The sequence below is a fragment of the Oncorhynchus keta genome, chromosome 10, assembly GCF_023373465.1.
Source record: "Oncorhynchus keta strain PuntledgeMale-10-30-2019 chromosome 10, Oket_V2, whole genome shotgun sequence".
Lineage (NCBI taxonomy): Eukaryota > Metazoa > Chordata > Actinopteri > Salmoniformes > Salmonidae > Oncorhynchus > Oncorhynchus keta.
In genome coordinates this window covers 46793984-46808697 of record NC_068430.1, presented here as the reverse complement: position 1 = coordinate 46808697, position 14714 = coordinate 46793984, and the positions used below count along the sequence as shown (strand labels likewise).

At 43.5% G+C, this 14714-nt stretch overlaps 1 protein-coding gene across 1 annotated transcript in view; it reads left to right on the top strand.

The window, feature by feature from the left end:
* Window positions 1–14714, top strand: part of LOC118372827 (voltage-dependent calcium channel subunit alpha-2/delta-3) — a 55784-nt gene that overhangs the window by 13108 nt on the left and 27962 nt on the right. Inside the window, exons 5-11 of the mRNA XM_052527203.1 lie at window positions 3032–3194; window positions 4296–4427; window positions 5915–5975; window positions 6316–6466; window positions 6829–6903; window positions 7021–7110; window positions 14198–14311. Of these exons, the coding sequence (XP_052383163.1) occupies window positions 3032–3194; window positions 4296–4427; window positions 5915–5975; window positions 6316–6466; window positions 6829–6903; window positions 7021–7110; window positions 14198–14311 (786 nt within the window). The remainder of the gene's footprint in view (window positions 1–3031; window positions 3195–4295; window positions 4428–5914; window positions 5976–6315; window positions 6467–6828; window positions 6904–7020; window positions 7111–14197; window positions 14312–14714) is intronic.

Below are 14714 nucleotides of genomic sequence, written 5' to 3'. Positions count from 1 at the left end.
TTAAGATTAGAGTAGGCTAAACCAGATTTTTTTCCCCCTTCAAAGCATAGCCTGCTTTGAACTGCAAAACAATGTCTGATGTGTATTTATTATCAGCAAAAGTAGCCAGACTATTTTAAAGCCTCATAAACGTCTACTGCTTACAAAATACGTATATCTTATTCAACAATTAAATCTACACTGCAGAGAGACATCTAACATAAAATGACACAACAGTAAAAATACATTATTATTTTGTGGGATCTGTTATCGATAACCTAGGGGCTACTGAGCGGATACAGTGGTTGAGAGAGTTCACCTTGCGGTATACCATGTTGTCACCTGCACGTCCTTAAACCCTGTCTGTAAAACCTAACACGGGTCAATGTAAAACACTACACCCTCTTAAAACGAGACAATCGTGAATTCGGGAAATGGTGCGTGAAAAATGCACGGTGTCAGAAAACGGCAATAGGTTGATGAAATGATGCGTCACAGACTTTGATGTTATAAAATTATCTAATGTCCTTAACGCTGTTTTTTTATGTAGCCTCGTTTTCGTCTGTTGGAATTTCCACTCGATAAAGTAGGCTGCATATAGGCTACAGTGTATTTGCTTCAACATAAGACTTTTTTTAAAAATCAAACAATGTTACATTCCACTGGGCACAGACGTCAAGTCTATTCCACGTTGGTTCAATGTCATTTCATTGCAGTGATGTGCAAACAACGTTGATTCAACCAGTGTGTAACCAGAGGGATTGCTTATAGCTGGGACATAATATTAGAACACGGGCCTGTATATATCATTACATTTATTAATCTACAGTCTTTTTCTACAGACAGTATTTTTGAAAACTTTGTGGGAAGCCTGTTACTATTGCAGAGAAGTCTCAGTCATTTCTGGCTGCCTACCTTCAGTCTGAGGATCAAATGGCCACGACGGAGCACGGGGTCTCATTGAAGAGACTTGAGACACTGACCTCCAAGATGGGGTCGACTAAGGAAGGGAACACATGAGCCGAGTCAGCCCGGTTTTAGACCAGTTATACCCTTTATACACTACTGAGGCAAGCCAAGCCAAGCTGTACTGTGCCTGGCCCGGTTACGTATCCATCCATAGTTTTCTGCATGGAACTGTACTGGAAAGGACATTGTGAAAAATCAGGGTTGCGCAATAATGTGAAAAGGAGATTAGACCCACCAATGCCTGCCTATGCTGCCAACCCTGGTACAGTATGCTCTTAGAAATCAGGAGAACCCTTTATGGTTCCAGGTAGAATCCTTTTGTGGTTCCAAGTATAACCCTTTTGGGTTCCATGTCGAACCCTCTGTGGAAAAACAATTCTTCAAAGGGTTCTCCTACGGGTACAACCAAATAACCCTTTTAGGTTCTAGATTGCGCCTTTTTTCGAAGAGTGTAGGCCCAATCTCACTGCAGTGGTGTACAGTAACCTACATGAAGAGTCAGTGGAGCGTCTCGGGCGTGGAGCCGCAGTGTCCCCTGCCCAGCCTGGCCCTGCTCTACTCCTGCTCTGTGCTACAGTAATAACCCTGATGGTTAACGGCCCTCTTTCTCTACTGCACGATCACTTCTGCTGAGCGTGCACATTTCTCTCCTCCCCTCCTCCCTCCTCCTCCCTTCCCCCCGCCTCGGCCAGTCAGAGGGGCGCTCAGGCGTGATATGAGCTGTCAGGCCCTGCTTTATGGTGATGCCGGCGTGGCCTTCCCAGAGTACGCCACAGAGTCCATCACACCTCCCCTCTCCAGCTCCCTCCCCCCATCCCTCCCCCCAGCACAACACTGGCCCGTCAGTCCACTGCCAGAGCCAAATCCGGGCTGCTTAGAAAGAATGAGAGAGTCTCTCCTCTAAGCAGGTTCCCTGCGAAGGACAGGCCAATCACACGGCAGAGTTACACTTCAGAGACGTCTGATTGTTCTCTTAACCCACATCGTCCAGAGTGCCGAGCAGCAGAGCTAACCACCACTGCTAGTCTGCTACACTGTACCATCCACTCCATTTGAGACATCTCCGAGAGAGTGTTGGACTTGACTCTAGTTACTGTGTAAATGCACAGTCTGAACGCACCTCTATTGTATTCTGACCTCATCACAAAGGATGTCCCGTTTATGCAACACTTCTGTGTTTTTCTCATCAGGGTCTGGGTTGTCAAGATAAATAAAGTAGGACTTTATAGCTACAAGGCTATTGAAACTGGTTGTTGAGTTGAATGTTAACTCTTCCGTTTCCCCTCGTCAGTGTGAGTACTTCAATGCAGCACTGTTCTGATTATTGGATTTGTAACTCTATATACAGTGCATTCGGAAAGTATTCAGGCTCCTTGACTTTTTCCACATTTTGTTACATTACAGCCTTATTCTAAAATTGATTAAATCTACAATCTACACAATACCCCATAATGACAAAGCAAAACTGTTTTTTATTTATTACAAATAACAAATGTAAATATCACATTTACATAAGTATTCAGACCCTTTACTCAGTACTTTGTTGAAGCCCCTTTGACAGCGATTACAGCCTCGAGTCTTCTTGGGTATGACTCTACAAGCTTGGCACACCTGTATTTGAGAAGTTTCTCCCATCTCCACAGAGGAACTCTAGAGCTCTATCAGATCAAGAGCTCTGTCAAACCTGTTTTCGCTTTGCCATTATGGGGTATTGTGTGTAGGGTACAGAGGAAAAATAAATATTTAACCCATTTTAGAATTATGCAACATAATGTGGAAAAAATCAAAGGGGCCTTGAATACTCTCTAAAGGCATTGTATCTGTTCCTCCCCAATATGAGTACTTTGATCTTGCAACCTTTCGGTTACTAGTCCAACACTCTAACCACTAGGCTATCTGCCGTCCACGTGGCTTAAACCATTCCATTGACTCCATTCCAGCCATCACTATGAGCTGTCCTCCCCTCAGCAACCTCCACTGGTGTACTGTCTATTCCTCCCAAGTATGAGTGTTTCAACGCAGTGCTGATGCTAACTCAATGTTACTTCTATCATTACGGTCTGGATTATTTCCCTCTCCTCAGTATGAGTACTTTAACGCGGTGCTGATCAACGAGGTGGATGAGGAGGGCAACAACGTGGAGCTGGGAGGAGAGTTCGTTCTGGAACCCAACGACCACTTCAACAACCTGTCAGTCAACCTCAGCCTCAGTGTGGTGCAGGTGCCCACCAACATGTACAACAAAGGTACGTTCAACAGCACACACCAACGTTTACAGCAAAGCTACGTTCAACAGCGCACACCGACGTGTACAGCAAAGGTACGTTCAACAGCACACACCATCACGAACACCCAACAGAGCCTACTGGAAATAAAGTGTATGGGTAGATCTAAGCCTCATTGTGGTCCGGGTGCCCACCAACATTTACAACAAAGGTAGGGACATTCAGACACCACTGTGTGCAAAAATGGATACAGCAAAAGTAGAGATGCCCACAAGAGATGAGATAGGAGTGGGTGCACGGCGGGAACAGATTTGCCCTTCAGTGAAAATACAAATATTTTCAATTGAATGAGAAGCTGATTTGTGGTCAATTTCATGTCAAATTCCAAAATTTGAATTAAAACAACTGAAACGTGCCATATATTTTCAATGGAATGGACCCCGACCCTGCATGGTGAGAATGAGGTGAAGTGTTCTAGCCGTGTCGGTATCACTGGAGGGTGTGTGGTCCATAATGGCCCGACGATAGAGAGAGCAGTCACAGCATGAGTGAGTGACGAGAGGAGAGAGGAAGGGATGTTTATTTTTTTTCTCTTGTAGTGACTGACTGTTATTTGTTTTCTAACCCAGTGTGTGGCCTCTCTGTGTAGTCCTGGCTGACTTTTCTCTGGATATAATGATCTCTTTCCTTTGGATATAATGGCCTCATCAGCGCTTCACACTCCCCCTTTGTTCTTGGCACAATGAGAGGCTCCCTGACAGGATCAGTCTCTGCTTTGGCTGTGTGTTTGTGTGTGTGCGTTTGTGTCTCTGTGGGTGTGTATGTATGTGGAGGCCATGCAGCAGAAGGACGGGAGGACGGTAATTTCGTCAACCTCAATGTCCCTCCACCAGCAGGGTCAATAAGGGCCAAAGGTTAACGGTCCAGCACACCTGTGTTTAGTGTTAATGGTGATGATGATCATTATTACCTGGTTATTATCTCACTCACTCTGTCTCCCTCCCCTCCCCTCTCCTTTCTCTTCTGTCTGTCTGTCTGTCTGTCTGTCTGTCTGTCTGTCTGTCTGTCTGTCTGTCTGTGTCTCTCTCCCGCTCACTGTCTCTCTCTGTCTCTCTCGCTCAGATCCAGCCATAGTGAATGGGGTGTACTGGTCAGAGGCCTTGAATAAAGTGTTTGTGGATAACTTTGAAAAAGATCCGTCCCTGATATGGCAGTACTTTGGCAGTGCCAAGGGCTTCTTTAGGCAGTATCCCGGTGAGTTGTGTGTGTGTGTGTGTCTAAGTGTGTGTCTGTGTGTCTAAGTGTGTGTGTGTGGGGGGGAGGTTCTTGGAGCAGTCACTGTACGAACTGCGGGGAAATGAAATGGAATCGCTAAAAGGGTGATTTTGCTAATGTTGTAATTTTACAGACCGTCAGAGAGGATGCATATAGCAAATTAATCCCAATGTGTGAGTCCAGCAGCGGCATACTACAAAGCAGTCCAGAGCAATGGCAGTCACAGATATTGGATCATTACAGCACCATCAGACAGCCACAGGGCTGACTGCAGTACTATATCCTACTGTAACACCACAAAGATGGCCAATAAGTGGTGATGCAGAAATGCGTCCCCTTCTCATTGTAGTCACATCATTTAAAGTCATTCATCACTGTGGATGACAGTAGATGATGTCCTGCATTAGGTCAGGCTAGTGTAGTGCTATGCCCCGTACACATCATGACGTGTTTCATTACGTTGTATGTCATCTTCACACAATCTCGTTCCGCTGGTGGACCGAGAGCATAGGGTTTCACAACGCAAGACAAGATAGAGGAGTGCCCAGTCTCTCGTCAGAGATAGCATTTGGGGGGTGAAATATATTGTTTCAGGTGATAATTAAATGTTTTGTTTAGTTACTTTTTCCTCAACTTGTTTCTCTAACTTTCTAGCAAGTCAAGCTAGTTATCAGAGCAGCTAGCTAGCTAAAAGCTAGGCTAAGTTGAAGATAGTGTCGCTAGTGACCTCCACTTAACAATTCTCATCAAAAACAAAAGTCATTACCATCACAATAAAATGAAATGGGAGGCAACAGTCAATTTAACATTACTATTAAAATAGTATTCACTATTCACTAAAACAGATTATGGACACAGTTATCCCTCTCGCTTCACCTCTTCCTCTCTGGCTGCAGTGAAGACAACTCAAAGTTTGGAAAAATTTGAAGCATGCAACATCCGTTTTGCACATGAGCCTTCAACCGCAAGGGGGAGCTGCGGTACCACTCCGTTGTGGACGATCCCCATTGAAATGAATGATGTCCAGACTGCTCAGTAATGTGAATGAGGCTTTAGAGCAGAGTCACACTTTTTCCCCATCCCTAGCAAACACAGCTGATTAATCAAATTGCATTCGAAACTGAAGCTCATGATTGGGTGATTATTGGAGTCAGGTGTGTTAACTGGGGCTGGGGCAAAACTGTGACACCAATCAGGCCCTCGAGGACTGGAATTTCCCAGGCCTGCTTTAGAGTGTAGGACATACTAGCATAGCACTGTGCCCTTCAGGGATCTGGCATTCTTAGACCTGACTCTCCTTTCTAATTTTTATTGAGTAGCAATGAAAGAAACGGAGACATGTTTAACTGCCATTTCTACAGGCAATGTGCAGCCCATAGTTGACTCTGGCACATCCTTACACTCCGTATGACATAAACATGGTGCTTTGTGTATCTAGCTACATGTCTTTCTCCTCATGGCTGCAGGGGTCAAATGGCATCCAGACGAACACGGGGTCATCGCCTTCGACTGCAGGAACAGGAAGTGGTAAGCTTTTTCACAATAGGTCAACATTAGCCAATTAGAACACGGCTTCCTCTCTTGCCCTGTAGCCTACAGTATGATGTCCATATCAAGACGTTTGTGCAGCGTACAGTATGGCAAGTCTTGAACCCTGTCACGTACGTTGTCCATTTGTTGTGTGTTGCTTTGGCTCCGCTACAGTAAATTGATTCCAGTCAATGTTTGCTGCATTGCAGTCCTAGGTTGGGCACCAGGTTGTGTGTTGTTGTCCACGCACTTGCTATACTCCCATGTATTTGATGGATAGATAGATCCAATGTTGGGCTACTGTGTGGAAACTAGGTTATCATCCCTCCGTGCTCAGGTACATCCAGGCAGCGACGTCTCCTAAAGACATGGTGATCCTGGTGGACGTTAGTGGCAGTATGAAGGGCCTGAGACTGACCATTGCCAGACAGACGGTCTCCTCTATACTGGACACACTGGGAGACGATGACTTCTTCAACATCATCGCTGTCAGTATCATTAATGACCTGTTTGTGGGGGTGGTATTTTGTGTGTGTGTGTGGGGGGTAATTAAACTTATCTGTTTATTTGAGTAAAATAAGGTGTTTCTACAGCTCGTTTTTCTATACCGTGTTTATGATGATTAGTCAACCTCTTATCTAAAACAATGACAATGGATGAATAGGTATGTCTAGAATTTCCTGCACAATGTGTGTGTGTGTGTGTGTGTGTGTGTGTGTGTGTGTGTGTGTGTGTGTGTGTGTGTGTGTGTGTGTGTGTGTGTGTGTGTGTGTGTGTGTGTGTGTGTGTGTGTGTGCGCACTTCATGTATCATTCCACTCATATCTAACCCTCTCCATATGTGTTCACAGTACAATCAGGAAATGCACTATGTGGAGCCTTGTCTGAACGGTACACTGGTACGAGCAGACAGAAATAATAAAGCTGTAAGTTCCCCTCTCTCTCTCACACACACACACACACACACACACACACACACACACACACACACACAATTGTATGTAGATCATATCATGTTTGCCTCTTCCTATGTTATCTGTTAGCATTTCCGAGAACATCTGGACAAGCTGTTCGCCAAAGGGATTGGTCTGCTGGGTGATGCTCTGACCGAAGCATTCACCATTCTAAATGATGTAAGTTCAGCCTCCGACTTTAACACTGTAAAAGTTCATTCATTCATTCATTCATTCATTCATTCATTCATTCGTTCACCACAGACATTGCACAAAGAAATATACAGTAGCTACAGTTCAAGTCGGAAGTTTACATACACTTACTTTGGAGTCATTAAACTAGTTTTTCAACCACTCCATAAATTTCTTGTTGACAAACTATAGTTTTGGCCAGTCAGTTAGGACATCTACTTTGTGCATGACACAAGTAATTTTTCCAACAATTGTTTACAGACAGATTATTTCACTTTATCACAATTCCAGTGGGTCAGAAGTGGGTCAGAAGTTACATACACTCAGTTACACTCAGTTGACTGTGCCTTTAAACAGCTTGGAAAATTCCAGAAAATGATGTCATGGCTTTAGAACCTTCTGATAGGCTAATTGACATAATTTGAGTCAATTGGAAGTGTACCTGTGGATGTATTTCAAGGCCTATCTTCAAACGCCGTGTCTCTTTGCTTGACCTCATGGGAAAATGAAAATAAATCAGCCAAGACCTCAGAAAAAAATATTGTAGACCTCCTCAAATCTGGTTCATTCTTGGGAGCGATTACCAAATGCCTGAAGGTACCACGTTCATCTGTACAAACAATAGTACGCAAGTATAAACACCATGGGACCACGCAGCCATCATACCACTCAGAAATAAGACGCGTTCTGTCTCCTAGAGATGAACATACTTTGGCGCGAAAAGCGCAAATCAATCCCAGAACAACAGCAAAGGACCTTGTGAAGATGCTGGAGGAAACAGGTACAAAAGTATCTATATCCACAGTAAAATGAGTCCAGATCGACATAATCTGAAAGGCCGCTCAGCAAGGAAGAAGCCACTGCTCAAAAACCGCCATAAAAAAGCCAGACTACATTTTGCAACTGCACATGGGGACAAAATCGTACTCTTTGGAGAAATGTCATCTGGTCTGATGAAACAAAAACAGAACTGTTTGACCATAATGACCATCGCTATGTTTGGAGGAAAAAGGGGGATGCTTGCAAGCTGAAGACACCATCCCAACCGTGAAGCACGGGGGTGGCAGCATAATGTTGTGGGGGTGCTTTGCTGCAGGAGGGACTGGTGCACTTCACAAAACAGATGGCAACATGAGGAAGGTAAATTATGTGGATATATTGAAGCAAATGGACAATGACCTTCCAAATGGACAAATTACCTTCCCCAAGCATACTTCCAAAGTTGTGGCAAAATGGCTTAAGGACAACAAAGTCAAGGTATTGGAGTGGCCATCACAAAGCCCTGCCCTCAAACCTATTGAAAATTTGTGGGCAGAACTGAAAAAGCGTGTGTGAGCAAGGAAGCCTACAAACCTGATTCAGTTACACCAGCTCTGTCAGGAGGAATGGGCCAAAATTCACCCAATTTATTGTGGGGAGCATGTGGAAGGCTACCCAAAACGTTTGACCCAAGTTAAGCAATTTAAAGGCAATGCTACCAAATACTAATTGAGTGTATGTAAACTTCTAATCCACTAGGAATGTGATGAAAGACATAAAAGCTTAAATAAATAATTATTCTGACATTTCACATTCTTAAAATAAAGTTGTGATCCTAACTGACCTAAGACAGGGAATCTTTACTCGGATTAAATGTCATGAATTTTGAAAAACTGAGTTTGAATGTAATTGGGCTAAGATGTATGTGAACTTCCGATTTCAACTGTGCGTCTTACATGTGCCGTATCTGTGTATCCACATAATGAACATCACACAGCAACTGTCTACTATGTAGAGCGGATGAAACACACAACACAAAACCTTAAACACAAATTGGTTCTCAAATGCGTCTTAGACTTCAGTAAATTTCCAGAATTACTTTTTACTTGATTGAACAACAAATACGTAAACACTCTTGGGTACACGCCAGAGAAGTTTGAGTAGAAAGGCAATTAGTTCAGGCACAATAGTTTCATGTCCCAACCTAATTGAATGATGAAAACGAGCAACATCAGTACACTCCAGCAAGGTGTACCTACTTATTCTCAAGCTCTGAGTACAGCGCGTCTCCTCCCCGTTTTCCCCGTTCGAAACGCTTCACTGCAATCCCCGCTATCCTCCGTTCCACCCCCAGCGAACACAGACACGTCGATTCTGAAGGTGATTAATGACTGTAATTAACGGTGCTGATTAATAAGGAGGATGATTGGAACACAAAGCCGGTGGAGATAAGACCTCTCTGCTCTCCTTTTATCTCTCTGTTTTCAGGCTAGCGGTCCGCCGCAACGCGCAGAGTCCCGTGAGCACGGCTTCAATGTCTGCATTGGTACGATTCATTGAAGCTAGTCCAATGAATATGGTAATCAGTTGGCCAATAGGCCAAGTGTGAAATGCATTGTTACAGTAGGCCAGGCTACCACCTTGGTGAATGGATGGAGTGGATACTGACTGGGCTAGAGCCATTTTTCTCTCTGGCTTATCGCAGGGCAGATCGAAGGTAGGAGGCGATTGACTAGCTCTGGAGTACACTGCAGCATTCTCAAGACTATGGTTTCCCGAAGGTGCTTGTGTGTTTCTCTGTTAGAACCAGGACCGTGGGTCTGAGCATAAACACACCTTGACCATAATATTGATCATCACCATCATCCCATAATCTCCACATTTGTCAACCCTCGTATCCTACCCAGTAGCGGTTTGTGGGTAAAATCCAGTGGTGTAAAGTACTTAAGTAAAAATACTTGAAAGTACTACTTAAGTAGTTTGGGGGGCTATCTGTGCTCTACTTTACTATTCATATTTTTAAAATCTGTTTTCGCTTTATCATTATGGGGTATTGTGTGGAGACTAGGAAAACATATCAAAAGTAAATGTAATAGCTAAAATATGCTTAAAGTAAAAAAAAAAAAAGTATAAATTAAAAGTATAAGAAGTATAAGTATAAATAATTTAATATTCCTTATATTAATCAAACCAGACGGCACAGATAGCCAGGGGCATGCTCCAACACTCAGACATCATTTACAAATGAAGCATATGTGTTTAGTGCCACCACCAGATCAGAGGCAGTATGCATGACCAGGGATGTTCTCTTGATAATTGTGTGAATTAGACCATTTTCCTGTCCTGCTAATCATTCAAAATGTAATAAGTAATGGTTGTCAGGGAAAATGTATGGAGTAAAAAGTACATAATTTACATAAGTATTCAGACCTTTTGCTATGAGACTCGAAATTGAGCTCAGGTGCATCCTGTTTTCATTCATTTCATTTCATCTCATCCTTGAGATGTTTCTACAACTTGATTGGAGTCCACCTGTGGTAAATTCAATTGATTGGACATGATTTGGAAAGGCACTCATCTGTCTATATAAGGTCCCTCAGTTGACAGTTAATGTCAGAGTAAAAACCAAGCCGTGAGGTCGAAGGAATTGTCCATAGAGCTCCGAGACAGGGTTGTGTCGAGGCACAAATCTGGGGAAGGGTACTAAAAAATGTCTACAGCATTGAAGGTCCCCAAGAACACAGTGGCCTCCATCATTCTTAAATGGAAGAAGTTTGGAGCCACCAAGACTCTTCCTTGAGCTGGCCGACCAGCCAAATTGAGCAATCAGGGGAGAAGGCCCTTGATCATGGAGGTGACCGAGGTCATGGAGGTGATAGTCACTCTGACAGAGCTCTAGAGTTCCTCTGTGGAGATGGGAGTACCTTCCAAAAGGACAACTACCTCTGCGGCACTCCACCAATCAGTTCTTTATAGTGGAGTGCCAGGCGGAAGCCGCTCCTCAGTAAAAGTCACATGACGGCCTACTTAGAGTTTGTGAAACAGCAGCTAAAGGACTCTCAGACCATGAGAAACAAGATTCTCTGGTCTAATGAAACTTAGATTGAACTCTTTGGCCTGAGTGCCAAGTGTTACGTCTGGAGGAAACCTGGTGGTGGCAGCATCATGCTGTGGGGATGTTTTTCAGCGGCAGGGACTGGGAGACTCGTCAGGATCGAGGGAAAGATGAACAGAACAAAGTAAAGAGAGATCCTTGATGAAAACCTGCTCCAGAGCGCTCAGGACCTCAGACTGGTGTGAAGATTCACCTTCCAACAGGACAATGACCCTATGCACAAAGCCAAGACATCGCAGGAGTGGCTTCGGGACAAGTCTCTGAATGCCCTGAAGTGGCCCAGCCAGAGCCCGGACTTGAACCCAATCAAACATCACTGGAGAGACCTGAAAATAGCTGTGAAGCGACACTCCCCATCCAACTTAACAGAGCTTGAGAGGATCTGCGGAGAAGAATGGGAGAAACTGCCAAAATACAGGTGTGCCAAGCGTGAAGCATCATACCCAAGAAGACTCAAGGCTGTAATCGCTGTCAAAGGTGCTTCAACAAAGTATTGAGTAAAGGGTCTGAATACTTATGTAAATGTGATATTTCAGGTTATTTATACATTTGCAAAAAAAATTGAACACCTGTTTTTCCTTTGTCATTATGGGGTATTGTGTGTAGATTGAGGGGAAAAAACAATTGAATCCATTTTAGAATAAGGCTGTAAAGTGACAAAATGAGGAACACTTTCCGAATTGTCTGTATACTTCAAACTAAGTACTTTTAGGCTTTTGCTCTAGTAGTGTTTTATTGGGTGACTTTTACTTGAGTCATTTTCAATTAAGGTATCTTTACTTTTACTCAAGTATGACAATTAGGTACTTTTTCCACCACTGGTAAAATCACTTGGGAAGCAAGTAGAAAAACACGTTGACTCACTCTACTTGTAGAGAAACGTCAATACCATCCTCCTCTCTTTCATGCTGACGAAACGGTCTATCACTCTGTCATACAGTACATGCTTTAATTGTTTTGTTGTCCTAGGCTACCTGGTTAAAATGCTTGCTCGCTAGCCTTACTTCCATTCATGGGCAGCGTTAGCTAGTTAACAGTAGCCTTCTGCATCTAGCTACATATTGAACTTCCGTCCTCTCCAGCCAGGGGCACAACAATGTATAAATGAATGGTTGGATCAGAATCGCCATTATAATCATTGCCCAGAACAGAGAATTAGTCCAAATCCCTAGCTCCATCCATGGCTAATTTAGAAAAAGGGACCATTTTAGCTCGCTAGCTAACCAGGGAAGGACACCAACACAGCGAGATGCAACAATTATTTTTTTTTTCTGTCAAGGACGTATGGTCTCAATGGGATTTGATAGGAGTGATGCCAAATCCAAATCCATTTTTGGTGCGCCAGGACCATTCCCAGTTGAGCTGTGAATGGCAAATGTTTTCTACTTTATTTTGTCGTCAAGGAAGCCCAGATGCTCGCTGGCTTCCGTTGCCTTCAATGCAAAGGGCAGCAGAAATGCCATCCTCGTTTGGACCAGACAGCGCCAGATCTACAGCTCTACACGTTGAGAGACAGAAGGGCGTTGTTTTGCACACTCGGATGTTAACTCCTGTGAGACACATTCAGCCTCTTGCGAATTGACGGAAAATGATGACACGCAGAGAGATGAACGATCAATTATTTATTGTTTAAAACCCCAAAATACTGGTCAATTTGTTTGGCATCCATGGATCCACACCACTGACCCCACCATGGAATCATGTATTCTACACTGAATCTGTTTTAAATATTATGGTGAACATTATGTTCTGTCTGGGTGGTATATATATATATATATATATATATTTTTTTTTTGGTGTAGTTCACTGTGGTTGACAGGCTTTGAATTCTGTTTGTTTCATCCAATACAGCCTTATTTACAATTCTTTGCCAATTCTTTGCCAAACCGCCGTAGATTTAAAATGGCTTGCGGTGTCAAAGCGTTTAGCGATGACCATATTGTTGAGAAAATACATGTAAATCACTTGCTGTGTTTGTCCTTCTTTCTGACATAGCTACAGTAACTCTTTACCCTAGCTCGAAGGGATGCTCTGAGCAAGGTCAACTTTTGGAAGACGGCAGGTAGCCTAGTTAGAGCATTGAGCCAGTAACTGAAAAGTTGCTAGATCGAATCCCCGAGCTGACAAGGTAAAAATCTGAGCAAGGCAGTTAACCCACTGTTCCTTGGCCGTCATTGTGAATAAGAAATTGTTATTAACTGACTTGCCTAGTTAAATAAAGGTGAAAAAATACACCAAAAAAAAAACTTGTGGTAATCCGCAGTGGGTACGGAGACCACTGTGCATGCATGTGTAAGAGGTGTGTGTGTCAAAAGAGACAGTCCGTGTGGTATTGTAATCCTGTGTGTGTGTCCACACACATTCTTGCTATGCTGGTGTGTATTGGGAGCAGAGTCGTGCTCAGCTCAGCAGCTTTCGGACGGCGATAAAAGCGCTCCCTCCACAAACCTCTATTTCTCCACATTCCCTCTGTCACACAGGTCAATAAACCAGTTAATTACCGCCATGCATCTTCTTCCATCAGATTCATGTGGGCTGCACTTCCTGGTTTATTTACAAAGAGATTATCTGTGTTTTAGTCCCTGACGGGGCCCGCGGGCACGCCGGGCACCAGTATCAGACATCATCAGACATCAGCAGTGAAAACAGCTATTACACGGCCACGGGCAGAGATGACAGGCACAGAGTCTCAGAGTAGACCTGTGTTCAAATACTCAAACACTACTTGAAATCTTTCAAATACTTTTAGCATTTTCGTTTGGAGTGCGAGATGGGCAGGGTTTGCACTCCTTGTGAGTATTCTATTGGTTCAATTGTGTCAGACTAGCTCAATCAAGCCCAGTTAATCAAGCCCAAATAGTGTTTGAACCCAGATCTCTCGGAGGTAGCCCAGGTGTCAGAGACAGAGATGGGATAGGATTAGAGGAGAGATGAACATGCCCTGTGAATAAATGTTGCTCCTTTTTGGAGATAGACATATGGCTGTCGGGAAGACCATGGTGCACAACCTGTCGTTGATGTTCCCATCTGGTTCAACTCAATGAGTTTCCTTATTAGAAAAATTGTAAATAGTAGATCATCTATATCAATTAATCATCAGAACTTTAATCAACCAAAATCTGCCTAAAACTACAGAGTCAAGTTCCTAACGATGTATTGTGTATCTCTGTGTAAGCGTGTGTGTTCTCTCTGTGTGCGTAGTTTAACCAGACTGGGCATGGCAGTGTGTGTAGCCAGGCTATCATGCTGGTGACTGACGGGGCAACGCAGATGTACGACGATGTCTTTGCCAAGTTCAATTGGCCAGACAGAAAGGTAAGATACTGGTCATGGCTGGGAAGGTGCTACAATAGGTAGTCTCTCTCTTTCTCTCTCTCTCTCTCTCTCTCTCTCTCTCTCTCTCTCTCTCTCTCTCTCTCTCTCTCTTTCTCTCTCTTTCTCTCTCTCTCAAACAACCATTCACCATTCAATAACTCACTCTCACATACACACAGCTGCTATTTTTGATTTGTAAAATCAAAATGGACAATATGCATTTATCAAACTTACTATACCTACCAATCCTATCTTATATTTCTTATTTCTTCTGCAAAATAACTCAGAGATTCACAGCCATCTCCAACACCCCTGAAATGGATTCAAGTTGCTCAATCTCTTCATCAGAAAAGTATCATAAAACTCCATCCTCGTAAAGCTAAATTTTCGTAAAACTCCATCC